At 37.0% G+C, this 16,268-nt stretch overlaps 1 protein-coding gene across 1 annotated transcript in view; it reads right to left on the bottom strand.

The window, feature by feature from the left end:
• LOC149065859 (histamine H1 receptor-like) overlaps positions 1 to 15,593 on the bottom strand; it is a 79,656-nt gene extending 64,063 nt beyond the window's left edge. Inside the window, exon 1 of the mRNA XM_089253370.1 lies at positions 13,974 to 15,593. Coding sequence (XP_089109496.1) covers positions 13,974 to 14,519 — 546 coding nt within the window. The 5' untranslated portion in view covers positions 14,520 to 15,593. The remainder of the gene's footprint in view (positions 1 to 13,973) is intronic.
• Between the last annotated feature and the right edge of the window lie 675 nt (positions 15,594 to 16,268).

Genomic DNA, 16,268 nt, shown 5'->3' with positions numbered 1-16,268 from the left:
AGAAATAATTATCACATAATTTTTTGTTGAAAAACTAATTTGAGTACTGGTGGAAAAAAGTATTTCGCGATTTATGAAATTTTATAATTATTGAAAAAAATAGTTTCATAATTGGTGGAAGAAATTACATATTGCAATTCATAAAAATTCATAAATAATTAAAACTATTTCCACATTTGGTGAAATAAATGTTTTCAGAATTAGCAAACTTTTTCAGAATTAATAAAAAGTTAATTCACACTCTCTCTCTTCTTAATGGAAAAATAATTTCAAAATTAACAAAAACTTTAATGAAAAATAATAATTTCAAAATGAATAAAAATTCAAATTTTACGAAAAAAATAATTGCAGAATTGGTGAATTTTCTGACCTGTTAAGACGTCACCGTGTACCACAGATGACTTATTGGACTCCGGGTTCACACAAATTTTTTCTGAGTCGTCGTACGAAAGAATCATCCACACCCCGATTCACGTGTCCATAGCGATATCAATGGAACCCTGTCAGCTCCACCCTTGTGGGCACCATGGGGAGGGATGCTTTAGGGACAGCAAAGTGAGTTTTACGACAAGTCTGGCGTGTAACCGATATAGGTGTGGATGTGCTTCAGAAAAGTTTATCCCAAGCTCGGAGAAAGGGTTTATTTAATTTATACAAGAATAGAACAAGTGTAAGGTATCCTAGTAGGGGAGTGGGGGCTATCATCAGAATAGCAAGATCAACATTGCTATCTTTTTGATTTTCAATATAAAATTTTACAGTGAGGAAAACATGGAGAAAGCATTCATGGCGGATGGATAAGCCCTGAAATTATGGCACCGACACACCCACAGGACCTATGAACTCATAACACAGGCGGAAGGCGGCGAAATTTTCTTTATCACGTTATTGCCTGCACACCGTTTCTCTCTCTTCCCCTAATTAATTAATTAACATTACAGTAATCATTCATCCACGTTGTCAAATTACACGAGTGACAATTAACTAACTACTAAACATGCAGTTCCACAAAGTAGCATCGCCGTCACTATCATAATTGATTATGCGCCCCTCCGTATGCACCATAAAAACTATTAATATCCATTAATTAATGAATGATGTTCAGTAGAAACATTCTCTCGATACAATGTTTTATTTAAAAAAAATGTTCCATATTATTAATTTAGGAAAAATGGGTGAATCCTCGAAGAAAATGCTTGAGCTTCATTTTCTGCCATTAATAAAATGTGTTGTAAATCGTTCTCACAATAATGGCAGGGAAATCATCTTCCCGTCGGGATGTTTAGAAATCACCGCGGGAATCACCACCAAGGAGATGAGAGAGTGTAAACCGTAATTACGGACTCGTGATAATTATGTATCGTTAATGGAAGAGATGGAGATTTATCGCCTTTCAAGCGCACATTTCTTAAATTGGAAGTTGAATTAAGTGATCAGCGGGAAGAGAGAGAATCTTTTAAGTCAACGCGCGCTAATTGCGTTACGAATTATTCATGCAAAAATTCATGTACATTTTTTTTCCTTGTGATTTTACTTACGATCTAAATGTGAGAGCTGTTTGAGTAGGTGAAGAAAGTTTAGCAAACGTACTTACGTAATTTCGCACACGTAGACTACATATTGCGTATAAGTGGATACTAATTTCAACCCTTAAACTGCTCCCATCACTTTGAGATGAAGGGCTTGATGGGTCTCCTCAATCATCTCCTGATTGCTTTCTTCAGATGAAAGTGTTAAAATGATTCACAGATTGCGTGCTATTTTTTAACATTTCCGTGCTTTTTTTCATTGTGTTCCTATTCTCTCTCTAACAGGTTTGCTTGTAATATTTCCCCATTTTTTTTTCTAATTCTATTCGATCTATGCATTATATCAGCTTAAGTGCCATCTATCTTTCATAAGAGGAAATTAAATAAATTCTAAACTGTTTCTGAAAAGAAAGGAAATTTTTCTTCTTTTGCAGGGGAAGAAGCATTTCTAAATGTTTGGTCAGTTAAAGGGCTAAGAAGAATCTATTTGTTCGTAATTTTTTTTAGTAGACCACCAGGAGGCATATAAGAGGCGCTTATATTGGATAAAACATACAAACAAGACATAAAATTTAGAAAGGGAAACACTTTGTAAACGGAGAAAAGTTAAAGTCAGCAACGGTTGAAGCGAATCTTGAGTGTGATGAGTACATAAGGTCTAATGGTAGTCTATTAAATATTCTGAAGCCGTAGAACAAGCGGTTTCTCCAGTTTCTCCAGCCGTAGAAGAAGCAGTCTCTTCTGGCCACCGGGATCTGCATTTGATATGGGTGTCTCCGCAGGTTAACCTGGCGGTCAATGATGACAAAAAATGGGATGCCCGATGGTAAATATACCATGTTATGGACGATTTTGTAACACATTTTAAGTCGGAAACAATTGTGTGCCATTCTAGGGAATGTAGATCAAGACCTCCAAGCCTCTCAGAGTAGGACAGTCCGCCCAGGCCTGGCAATCGTTTTGTAAAAGATCTTTGGGACTTTTCTAACCGCATTATGTCTTTGATCTTACATGGGCTCCAGACCTGTGAGCAAAGCTCAAGCGTGGGCCGGACATACACACACAGAAAGCATATACTAGGGTGAATGAACCATATTTACGGAAGGCCGTACGTAGCAAATATGCAGTTCTATTAGCCCCGCTAACCATTTCCCGATGATGATCTGCAAAATTCAGAGAATCGTTCATTAATATGGCAAAATCTGAGCAGATACTAAATTTCTGTAAAGGTTCATTGCCTATCCAAAAGTGCTCACGGTCAGCTTGTCTGCCTAGATGCAGTGATTGAAGTAGAGATAGGTAGAATATTTCGAGAGCTCCACTGAAGAATCTGATGGCATGCATTTCGTAAGCCCATTGTATTTTCATCTGTGGTAAACAGCTTTACATCATCTGCATATTGCAATGTGGGTATTGCTGATACCACCTGGGTAATATCGTATGTGAACACGGTAAACAGAGTCGGACCCAGCACCGAACCCTGAACTACTCCACTAGGAACTTGCCTTTCGTTGGAGGTAATGCTCGCAAGTCGCACACGGTGAACCCTATATGACAGTAGACCCTAAAATGTCCTGACTACCTTGTCAGGAATTCCTAATCCAGCTAAATTTCTTAGAAAAAGCGACCTGTCCACCCTATCAAAGGCCTTTTGGAAATCTATATAAATGACGGCAATCTCGTGGCCCGACTCGATAGTGCTGATCTAGATATTATGGCAGAGTAATTACTGAATCAGCAGTGAGCATCTTGGAATAAAGCCAAATTGTGTCGAGGGGATAAGATCCATCTCAGCAGCAAAAGACAGCAACCGGTTAGGGGTCATTCAAGTATTACGTCAGCATACATTTGGGCGGAGTTTCCAATTTGCTGACTTTTGATGACAAGGGAGGGGGGTTTGGATGATGCTTACATCATCAACCACCCTTTATCAAGGTATGAAATATTCTTAATGTCATCTTATTCGGTGCGCCAAAAACGGGAAAAACCTTTCGATAGATATTGGGCACATGAACTAACATTCTACTTATTGATAAGTCCTCTAGAGAGCTTTAATAATCTCTTAATGTTTCACAGATCCTTCAAGTGCTCTGGAAATGTTTCCGGGCCGCTTAAAAGCTCTGGAACTATGCCACGCATCACTTAAGTAATGTGGGAATGTTCCGCGGGTAACTTGAGTGATGTAGAACCGCATTGGGGGCCGCTTAAGTGCTCTAAAACTGTGCCGCATGTCACTCAAGGGATCTCTAAATGTGCCACGGATCTTTTAAGTGTTCTGTAACTGTGTCGCGGGTTACTTGAGTGATCTTTGAATGTGAAAGTGATCTTTGAGGTCTACTTGATTGATCTGAAAATGTGCCACTGGCCATTTAAGCGATTTGTAAATGTGTCGCTTAGTTCATTTTTATAAAATTAGGTTGGGGGGGGGGGCAAGCCACATCAGATAAACTCCAGGGCCACATTTTGTCTGCGGGTCAAAGGTTCACCATATATGGCTTAAAGGGTGGGTCACATTGAATTTCTTAAAGAGAAATTGTGAGTTCTTACCCTTCAAATAGCATTGAAATTAACAGAAATCGATTATAATATAACATATAAAGGAATTTTCTTTCGAAATTATAATTTTTAAAAAGAAATATTTTTTGCATTAAAATTTATTTTTTCGTCTGGGGGATGGGAGGCGCACGAGCTCCTTATGCCCCTCTCCCGCGTATGTTTGTGATCCCTCCAATATGCGTTAGGATGTAGGGGGCAGTGATGACGAAATTTTGCTGACAAGGAGGGGGGAGTCCAAAATGGCTAAAAATTTGCTTACGTAATACTTGAACGGCCCCTTATCAATGCACTTTTCGAGATTTTACAGGCGATATCGGTTAAAGAAATAGGATGATAGTTATTCGGGTCAGCTCTAGAACCTTTTTTCTTGTAAATCGGCCGCGGAATTCCAAGAGCTTAGAAAGGTGCCGTAGTCGTAAAAAAAATGAGAAAATAGAGCTGAGAAGGAGAAGCCATCGGATCTGAAAGTCGCTTGTAGTTATATCCGGGTATCCCGCCTGGCCCCGGAGATATACCCGTGGGAAGAGAAGCTGTAACAGACTTTATTGACTGAATGCTAAACATGTCTGTAAAGAATGGATGATCAATCATGAAGCAAGGACTTCGTTGATCACAACCATGACCGCCAGGGCAATATGAGTGAGAGAATATATCTGCAAAGATGTTGGCTTTCTCGTAATTGTCTGTGATCTGTGAATTATTCAAAAGCAATATTGGTATATCGTGGTACACTCGGTGTTTACGGCGAACGTCTCTATGGAAGGAATTACGATCGTGCTTGCGCAAAGGTTAGAGAGGTGTTTATTCTCTTTCTCCAGAATGTACCTTGAGTACGTCGCTATAATAGTCTCTGGACATCTGACTAGGACAGTTTCTATATTGGTGCCAAGCATTTTTTATTCCACATTCTAAGGAGCTTATCCCTTTGGGAAGAGATTAACTTGCATGAGATGTGGACTCGAGAGCGAGAGAAAAGGGCAGGCAGAGCGTCCACAGCCGAGACAGATCCCTCCAATACTCGGGTAAAGACGTCAGAGACAATAGATGATAGAAGAGAGTAGTCCGCCTTACAATAGTTCGGTACTGTGCTAAAAACCAAATCTAGCGCAATGTGCAATGGGAATAAGAGCGGTAAGTATGGAGGGTAATCACTGTTACCAAAAGGGAAGGAAGGTCGAATTCTCCCTTTCGGGGGAATATTATACGTTGGAGATGAGTGAAAACATGAAGTGGCCTTGATCACGTGTGAAATGAAGCTTATTTGTATCCTGATTATAAGAAATGTGCCACTGGAAGAGATTTATCCCCCAGGTGTATGAAGTGTGGCTTTGAAATCGTGTATACAAACTGATGTCCTAATTGGAGCCATATCTTTGTCTCCAGGTGGCGGCAGTGGAAATGGTTAATGTTTTTTTCTCGACTCACGATGCATGAAATCAATAGATTTTCTGGATATTGTGCAGAGGTTAACTTGGGGGGATACCCTGTCTCCACCGGGAATATTAGGACCTTTTGCGAGCCGGGCCATTCGCTTAAGTTGTGAGAGGCTGCAGTCTCTATTCAGCAAGTCACGGTAATATATGCGTTGTTTACGGGAACAATAAATCTCGTCTCCCATGGTATAATGGCCAGTGCGACTGCCCCGTTAACAATAGGTCGTGGGTTCGATTCCCGATGGTGACAAGGGAATTTTTTTTCCCAAGATCACGTCATTTTTATATCCAGAGATTCTATTGATTTGAAATACCACACAATTGCATTGAAGCTCCGTTTACATGGGAAATGTAAAAAGAGTCGTCTAAAATCACGTGGGTTGGTCGGTTCAATTCACCACTCATAGGATTATAGCAAAGGACGTCACGCTATCCAAGTATCCCCAGCAAATAGAAGGAGCAATTCCTGTTCCCGATTTCTTTCCCTTCGAGGGAAAAAAGTCCTGAAGCGGGTGCTAGAATTCCCATTGCTACCGCAATATTGCACATGCAAACGGAGCTTGAGAGAAACTTTCAAGTACAGCTTACCTAAAGAAGATAAGCAAACTGAAGAAACTCATAAACAAAACATACACCATCCCCAACACTCCCTCGGATTATAAACATAGAATCGAAGCTCCAGATGCTCCAGAATATTAAAAAAAAAACCATCCCGTAGTTTATTTGAATTCGCTCCGGTGAGTTCCGGAATATAGTATATTTTAAGAGCCGGATTGCCTCAAGGCTACCGAAAATGTTTGGACAACCTTCGTGACATGTGCGTATCTAAAAGCTCAGCCCGGCCCGTCATTAAAACTGTAAAATAAGCCAGTATTATAGAAGGCGGTTTTTTTGTGAGCCCTCAAGGCTCTTGATCTTTTATGGCTGGTTTTTATTTCGTTGCTGTATAAAGCGCAGAAAGAAAAGAAAAGAAAAAATAAAAAGAGATTTTTTTCGGTATTTTACAAACTTTTTGAAACTTTTGGCATGTTTTTTTAAGGAAAAATAAACACTTTTTGGAAGAGGAGAATATGTTTTAAACATGAAGGGCATTCGTGCATTTTAAATCTACGTGGGATTTATATTTCGAAGCTGAGGGCAATGTATTGATGTCTTTTACAGATGGGTTTTTGTAGATCTATGGCGGGGATTATTATATGCTTTCAAAAGGAGAATTTTTCTCAATATCATGTTAAAAATGAATAAGAATCCGGTAGTCTTTCTACATAACGGCACAAAATACCAACAATTTTCCGATTGAAAAGTGCAAAAAAAAAAAAAAAAAAAAAATCAGTCAATTCGCGATAAGTCGAACTCCGATAACTCGAATATCTGCTGAAGTCGAATTTTTCACTCGGGCCCTAGAACAGAATTTTTCCCGTATTTTAGTGCTGTTAGCTTCCTTTAACTTGAAGTTTTCTTCCTTCAAGTCGAAGTTTTTGAGGATGAGAGAAATTTGAAAAATAGCATTCAGCAATAGAGATAGCATTTAGCAACAGAATTTTGCATTTGGCAATTGAATTTTGCATTTGGCAATTGAATTTTGCATTTGGCAATTGAATTTTGCATTTGGCAATTGAATTTTGCATTTGGCAATTGAATTTTGCATTTGGCAATTGAATTTTGCATTTGGCAATTGAATTTAATGGATTCACTTCTCTGCTGAAAAAAAGCGAGTGACTTTCTCACGAAAGGAGGGCAAAAAAGAAAGAGCGGTAGTCAAAAGACTGCACATTTCTTGACAGAAAATGGTCTTGTATGCACTTCATTTATTATTCGTTTCATTTGTACAAATATCATGTACACGTCCGTTCCCACGATACAATATGTACATCTAGTTTATAGCCAAATATCTCTATTCAATAATTAAGTATGATTAAATTAGAATAACTTATCTTTTGTAAATTTCTTCACCTCGAGTAGTTTTATATGTTTTATTAAGACGATATTCCTAAACAGCGCTGTTATTTTAATAAACCTTTATTTTTGCCACTCTGAAAACGTTATTTCCAATAAGTTCAAGTAATCACTCACAATACGGATTTAACATCCTTTAAAAAATGTGTCAAGCAATACATGTTCTCACTTGAGGGTATAGACAATTTGTTTTAATGTTTTTCTCTTGCTCATATAATCCTTAAATAACGTGACAGTTTAATTTAATTACATGCTGCATCTAGTCGTTTTTGCTTTTATTCCAACATCCAATAAATTTATGTTTTTAGTTGCAGCAGGTAGAACTGTTTTCAAATTGCACTCCTCTGTTGCCATGAATTTTTATTTTAGTTTGAATAATTTTGATTTTTATTCAGTTGATACTACTCTGTTTTCCATACTAATTTTTACTAGCATTTACCAGAATATGGGTCATTTTTTAATTGACTCCTTGGTAAATTTTTCTCTTTTTTTTTGTACTGTTGTATAACAATAAAAAAATTTGATTTGAAAAAAGTTTTTTGTCGGCCGTTGTATATTCGACTTATCGAATTTTACTCTTAAAACTTTTATATGAAATTCTACATTTTGTGTTCATTCAAATACTACAAATTCGTGTTATAATGAAAGAAATTTGATTTGCGATGCTTTATTGCTGTGTTTAAACCCACTGATCAGTTTTTTTTTGTGAAAGTCTTCAATTTATTTGTTTCCAGCCATCAAATAGTGTTAATTTTCGACACCAAAACAACAAATAGTGTAATAGTGTTACTTTTTTAAAATAAAGAGCCAAAAAGCATTACATTTCGACATCAAAACAAACGTATTGTTACATTTCGACAGAATAACAATGTTACGTTTAGAGAGTATAGAATAATTACAGTACTTTTCGACAAGTACGGCATTCGTTAGGCCCACCCATTAAGACGCCATTATGTGAATCCAACTACCACAGTATAACTCTTGGCCCTCGAATTTTTTCTGGCCCGAAATGTCTGAAAGATTGAAGACCCCTGCTCCACCGACTTCCCTTGAGCTTTGCAAAAATTTCTCTGGAGAAAAAGCTCCTCTTTCATATCATTTTCACCCGTAGCCCTATATCACCCGTAGAATATTCCAGGACTACTAAGGGGGCCATATAGACCCAGCTGAAAAACCACTAGAATACTCGAGCTTTACAAGCATTTCCATCACGTGATACAAAGTGTACAGTGCCGACTTGACCTAAAATGACATTCGTTCGGGCAAGCGTGCTGGTAGTAGACACTCCTCATATTCGAAAATGCTAAATGGTCCATACTTGAGAAATGACCATTGCTTACGTTCTGGAAATTTTGAATGTCTGGAAATTGTAGGACGCAATTCATTCTACTTATCGGCTTTTAAAGAAACGTAAAGAACTTTGAGTCTATGTGAAAACAAATACCACAAAGTTTCCTAGAGAGAAACTTTCAGGTACAGTAAAAAGGAAGATAAGCAAACCGAAAGAAGATAAGCAAACTGAAGAAACTCATAAACAAAACATACACCATCCCCAACACTCCCTCGGATTATAAACATAGAATCAAAAGCACTGATGCTCCAAAATATAAAAAAAAAATCTCCAGAGTTTGTTTGAATTCGCTCCGGTGAATTCCGGAATAAAGCGTATTTTAAGAGCCGGATTGCCTCAAGGCTATCCAAAATGTTTGAACAATCTTCGTGACATGTACGTATCTAAAAGCTCAGCCCGGCCCGTCATTAAAACGGTAAAATAAACACGTATTATACAAGAATTTTTTGGGAGCACCCCCAAGGTTCTTGATCTTTTTATGGCTTTTTTCTCTTTCATTGCTGAACAAAACGCGAAATCCAAAAAGGGAGATTATTTTTGGTATTTTACAAACTTTTTGAAACTTTTGGTATGTTTTTAAGGAGAAATAAACGCCTTTTTGGAACAGGACAATATGTTTTAAACATGAAAGGCATATTATATTCGTGCATTTTAAATCTACGTGGAAATATCTGGGATTTTTATTTTCAGGCTGAGGGCAATGTATTGATGTCTTTTACAGATGGGTTTTTGTAGATCTATGAGGAGATTATATTATACGCTATCAAAAAGAGGATTTTTCTCAATATCTTGTTAAACATAAATAAAAAACCGGTATTTTATCTGCATACCGGCGCAAAACGCCAATAATTTCCCGATTGAAAAGTGAAGGAAAAGTCAGATATGAAATTTCGAAATATATAAATTCTAGATTTTTATTCAGAAAAATTGAGCTGATGCTTTGCTGCTGTATTTATACCACTGATCTGTTTTTTAGGAAGGAAGTTATCAAATTTTCTGTTTCTATCAATGGAACAGTGTTACGTTTTACCACCAACAGAATGAATTGCATTATATTTCAACACCAAAAGAATGGATTACATTACGTTTAGACATAAGAAAACAAATAATGTTACTTTTCGACATGAGAAAATAAATAATGTTACATTTCGATACTAAAGAACAATTACTTGTACGTTTCAATACCATAGAAAAATAGTTGTATTTCGATATAAAATGGACAAATACAGTTATAGTTCACCACAAAACGGACAAATAGTGTTATATTTTGACACAAAACTGACAAATGATGTTATATTTCGACTGATAACTGGAAAAGTAGTGGTACGTTTCGACACCTAAGCACAATTATTGCTGCATTTCGCCTTTAAAAAGTAAAATAGTTTTTTTTCGACACCAAAGAATAATTTGCGTTATGTTTGAACACAACAGAAAAAAAGACGTTACTTTTTAACACAGTAGAGCAAAAGCGTTACGCTCTACTCTGAAACAGAAGGAGGGATAGTGTTACTTTTCAACACCAAAAGAGCATCTTTAAAGGTACCGTTAAATCTCAAGTAAAAACATCAAATAGCACATTCCGACAGAAAAACTACGTATAGTATTCGATTTTGACAGCAAAGAAGGGACCTTGTTGAGTTTTGACACCAAAAGAACAGATAGCGTTATTTTTCAATATCAAACGACCAAGATTGTTACGTTTCCCCACCAAAGAACACATACAAAGCGTTATATTTCGATATCAAATTACGATGGTAAGACAGACCATGCGGCCAAATATATTCATGCTAAAGATTATGACATCCATATTTTTATGGGCATCTTTTTCTCAGTCACCTCGTTGGGCATTTTGCCTGTTGTGGCGTTGTATTTGTATTTGTATTATACGCCCGCAGTATATCGCAGATTACGTACAACTACGTTTAGACAACATACATCGTCAGTCTATTTCGATATCATAAGTTGATATCACATCGATATATTTCAACATAGGGTATCAGGGAAACATTTTATTTTCTGGATACTATGCTGAGGTGAACTCGGAAAGAAAAGTCATCTTGTCTCCGCCATCATATAGAGTATACAGAAAATAAAATGTTTCCTTGCTATCTTGGGCTGAGAAAAAAATCCATCCATTTTTCTAAATAGCGTATCATATTTGTAATTTGATGCCACACAGATCATTCCCAGCTTTTCATTATAAATACGGTCAAGTTCCAGGCCACAGTGATTAGGCCTGTCAGTCACTCTGTTTGGGGGAATTATGCTCAGGTTCTAAAAATAATCACACATGAGGTGAAATTCAGGGTGGGTTAATTAATTCTGTGAAGACGATGTAATCTCAAACATAAAAAAAAAAACAAACGATTCCAGATGTGTTTCTTCGCATACGTAGAAACATTTTAAGATCATTATGCGCTGCACGTTATGCAAATTCAAGTAGAAAAACAATTTTTAATTAACCCTTCCCTCAGCATAATTATTTTCATTGATCCCTGACAGAAATCTCGTAGTAAAAATCCATACTCCCCCGCAATATGCTTTAATTATTTTTTTAAAGTAGGCTTTCTTTCGATTTTCAACAAGTAAAAGTGCTTTTCTCCTATAAGAAAACATCTTTCCGTCGAGAAATCGACTTTCCATAATTTTAAAGATAATCAATGTCGAAAAAAAGTGGCTTTTTTAAGGGGGCGAGATATCTCGTCTATGCCGGTGAGAGGGTTAAGAACTGTTCAAATGAATTTTTTTAAATATTCAATTTCTCATTTGAATAAATCCGTTGCCGAAATAAAAGAAAAAAATACTAAAAAAAGTCAAGTCTTCAGGAAATGAGTTCTAATTCAACCTGTAAATTTGTACTGAATCATCAAAGAAAAAAAAGTAAATTTTTTTACTTATTTCAGAGGTGATTTCATGCTACAAGAATACCGCACACCTATGAATTAAAAGAAATCAACCCTCGGTTTGCAACTGATGCGGCTTACGAACTCGTCTTGGTTTACGAACATATAAGCCAGAAAAAAATTTAACTAAATCCGCGAAGAAACACTATAATAACGGCCTCATTGCTATTTTATCCAAATGCGACTCCTCTTATTTATTCCATGGGTTTTTGGAAGAACATCATGAACACGGGGACATCAAACTTTGAGAAAGTTTAGGGGATTTAAACTTTTAAAAGATTTGTTCATACAATAAAAGAAATTTTCTTGAGATGTTTTGCAATAATAATCTCTGACACCGAAATAATAGTCACTGATTTCTGGAAACATCATTTAATGTACTGCATTACTACTCATGGTGCTTATTGATAAAGCTTGATAGTAAGTGTCTTACTGAACCCCTGAATTCGGTTTGCGAGGAATTGTGCTCAGTTTGTTTTACAGGCAGAAATTTCGAGGGCTTTGATATTAAGATTTTAGATGATATTAACGAAAACTTCGGAGGTTGTTTTACCTCTGCACAATGTGTTGTGTTTTCTCCACTCTTCTTCTTTCCATGAAATGTATTGTTTCCTCCCTAAGGCAAAATGATCCACCGAACGTTGAAATCTGAGGCCTCGCAGAAAACGGGGAGAAATTATTCCAGTTAAATAACTTTTTCATATGCAAGTATACAGGATTTACTCGCACAAACAGTGGTAACGATTCGATAACAATAGACAATGTGATACTGTATATGGAAATTGAGGGGAGGGGGGATGTCTATGATCGGATATTCGTCATTACAGTAAGTAATTATTATAAGGAATAAGTAGTATTTGTGTTATCATTTGTTTCTCGTTTTAAAATGAGATTCGTTTTTTTTTCTTTATGAACGATAGATATTGAAATTTCCTATATTAGGGGATGTTTATATAACTTCGTAGGCAAAACTGTGTTGTGTCGAAGCCATGAGCGCTCGAGCAACCCTAACACTTTTTGACAGGAGTCCGAGATGGTCACATCAGAATTTATTCAAAAATCAGAACTTTTACATGAAGATCAAGCCAAGCCCCACGGATCTAAAACATTTGCGACGCCCCTGTACTTAAACTAAGCATTCAGATGCTTGCACCATGCATAAATCAGCGACGTGGAATGAAACAGTATCTAATTAAAAGTATAAAAAATGGAGTTAATCTCTTCAAGAGCTCAATATCTTGTCGAAAAAGAACTATATTGGGTTTTATTATTTGAACAAATTACTATCTCGCACCTCCTTCCTCATGCTAGAAGCATGAATGTACAATGTACTTGAAAAAAAAAATAGATCACGGGAAGTGACGCTTGAATGTTTACTCTACCCATATTACTCTATGGAAGTTATTTCCATAGAGTTTATATATTCGGGTAGATTTCCTAAAATATTTTGTAACGTGTTTCAATAGAGATAGACATTCTTGTTTCAACTTAGCAAAATCAGATATCCAACCAGTTGATAAAAAGAAGAGAAAATTTTCACATTCTTGCTTCTTGCATCAGGGAGATGGCATAGTATCTAATAAACTGCTAGCGAACTATATACAATGCCGAATTATCATACGCGTAAACTTGTGTACTGCCTATGAGCCCAAGCCCATAAGCATTTGCCACCATATCGATGATACTTATGAAAATATTTGGTTTTTGAGCTGCTTCCCCCCCCCCCAATATTTTTCAAACGCTCGCAATATTTTTAATAACTTTAAAACTGCATATTGCACTTGGTCTTATTTGTAGTTTGATAACGCACTGGTCAGTTTCAAATTCTCTCAGTCTACGAAATTATTGTAATATACAGCTCCTCAAGCAGGGGAAAAAAGAAAAATCGACTGAAAAAACGTGTGTTTTTATCAACTCATTAGAAAAATTCTGAAGGTTACATTCTTATCTCAAATCTACGCACTAAGTTTTCGAGCGAAACAATGGTGTTTTGTATTCGATATGGAATTCCGAATCGTGTTATTCTTCGACAGATCTTCTGACGTAAAAACATTTGACGTAAAAGCATTCCGACGTCAGAAACATTGGACGGGTTAATCTGACTATTGGCAAAGTTTTTATGGTGTAACGACAACGGTATATTTTTGAATTCGAGCTGCAATAAACTTGTATGGTAAGTATAAAATGACCGATAAAATATTGCAGTATCGCATAACGTTATAGCAATAATAAAACCCTGGCTTACCGTTTGAAGTCTCCTCTCGGTGCGGATAGCGTGAAGAACCATGCCGTTGCCTATCAGGGTAAGCACACTCAGGCTGTAAAGACATATCCCCATCGGTACAGCAATAAGGACGTTGTCGATATATCCAGTGTTATTGATGACGGAATCCCCATCTCCGCCGACACCGTAAGTCATGGTCGGCACCACCGACGCGAAATCCGCGACCTCCGTGTCGTTCGCGGCACCCACGAACCACGTATGGTCGTATCCGACCGAAGGCGACGTCACCTGATGAGATAGAACCTCTCTTAAAATGGCTTGAGACGAAGTCGCCAGCGTTTTAACGGGATCCAGTTGTTCGGTGGTGGTGGTGGATGAGTTATTGCCGAAGAAAGGGTTGGACGACGGGTCGTCGTCGATCAGGATCTCCATGTTTTCTATGTACTCCATCGACGAGGATGACGACGGTGACTGGTCGCGTTCGAACGAGAACGATGGCAACAGGAACGAATTGTAGATTGATTTCGGTGAACCGGCTGCTGCCATCCCGAGATTTAAAGCTTCCATTCCTAGGGAGCTATCAACCCATTTTCAATATTATGTATCCAAAGATCGCACATTCCTATTCTACTAAAAGTCCATAGACCATTTTGTAGAGTACTGACAAAACAATAAAGCTGCCAATGAGTTATATGAGTATTCACCGACTGTCAATAACATCCAAAGAACTTTTTTTTATCACTACCACAGAAATTTTATCAGTACTTTTCTGAGTTTTTTCGTCCTCGTAAGATAATTATTATTATCCACTACAGGAGGTGCGACCTTAATCGGAAATTAGGATCCCCTTTGTGAATAGGAAAACTGATCATAAAATTAATAACAGGCACAGTTTTACAAACATCACAGATGATATTATATAACATCATAACTTCTATATTTTGTCCATCGAAACTTCCATCTAAACATTGATCATAGTTATTATACGAAATTTACTTTGTACTTACGGTGCCGAGAAGTTGAAAAGTGCACGGAATTGTACCACGAACGACATTTGACGACACATGAATATTCTACTAGAAGTTATAACTGAGGATATTTCATATTTAAACCTGAATAATCCACAATCTATATTTTCCATGTGTATTGATGCTACATTTGGAAACATGTAATCGCAAAACTCCAAATACGAATCCAGTGATTGGCATCTCTCGTCACACCGATCACCAAAAAAGTTCAATAATTCCCCGATAGGATTCTTTCAAAAGCTTTGACCTTCGATTATGAAAAACTTCATTTTTCAGTCCAAAAAAATTGATCGAATTTCACGGACGAAGTTTTTCAATCAACACTCGAAGAACTTCAAATTCATTTCAATGACGGATCCTAAAAAAAGTGATCCCAATTAAGAATAATCCCAATCAAAAAGAATGAAGAGGAGTAAAAATTAATTAATCAACTAATTAATTATTGATGACTCTTTTTCCAGTATTTCTGAAGAAAGTCCGATTAAAAGAGCAACAGTTTGACTAATTTCTTTTTCTTGTTCGGGGAGCCGCAGTGGCGGCGTTTCGTCGCCGCTGGCCGAACCAGTCGATGCCGGCAGCTTGAATGGCACGAGCGCACAGCGGCGCAAACTGAGTGGAGTAGTATACTGAGTGCGTGTGCGTGTGTGTATCAAAGTGACTTTCCCAGCCCGAGGGGGGGGGGGAGCAACGCCACATTCCACCCTATCCATTGTCCAATTCCAATTTTCATTTTACTCCCGGATCGGCCCGAGATTGTTTAAAACAGACTCTATTTAATAGTTATTGCTACTTTTCTGATCGGAAATGTTTTTGACAAGATCCGAAAGTACATAAAGGAGGCAAATAAATAATTCGCACGTTAACATTCATTATCATATTGATGCCAGTTTCGTTCAGGGTGGAAATATTTCCGTGGGAAAGTTAGAACTGGGTTGTTTTTCCGAAAAGAATTTCTCACGCTAAACATCCCGCAGTATTTGGTGGTTATTTAATACCACAATACAATATATACATTAAAGTATCGAGAGCACTTTTGTGTAAAACATTACTGCAGTGAACTTAACTTTAATAATATGTTTTGAGAGAAAGTTTTCAATAGAGAGAACAATAATAATGAATTTTGGATTAGCTTCGTCATTTTCTATGAAAAAGCAATTTTTATGTCAAATTTCAAGCAAAATTCGTGTGATATTCCAAACAGGATTGCAAAAACTTGTAGGAATGGAATGTTTTGTTATTCTTACAGTGCATTAATCTAGCAATAATGCAGGTTATTGAACTAAAATTT

The sequence above is a fragment of the Pholcus phalangioides genome, unplaced genomic scaffold (assembly GCF_987345545.1).
Source record: "Pholcus phalangioides strain wild (caught in Gottingen) unplaced genomic scaffold, Ppha-v1.0 ptg000037l_1, whole genome shotgun sequence".
In the NCBI taxonomy this organism is placed as follows: domain Eukaryota; kingdom Metazoa; phylum Arthropoda; class Arachnida; order Araneae; family Pholcidae; genus Pholcus; species Pholcus phalangioides.
This window is presented reverse-complemented; position numbering and strand designations above follow the sequence as displayed.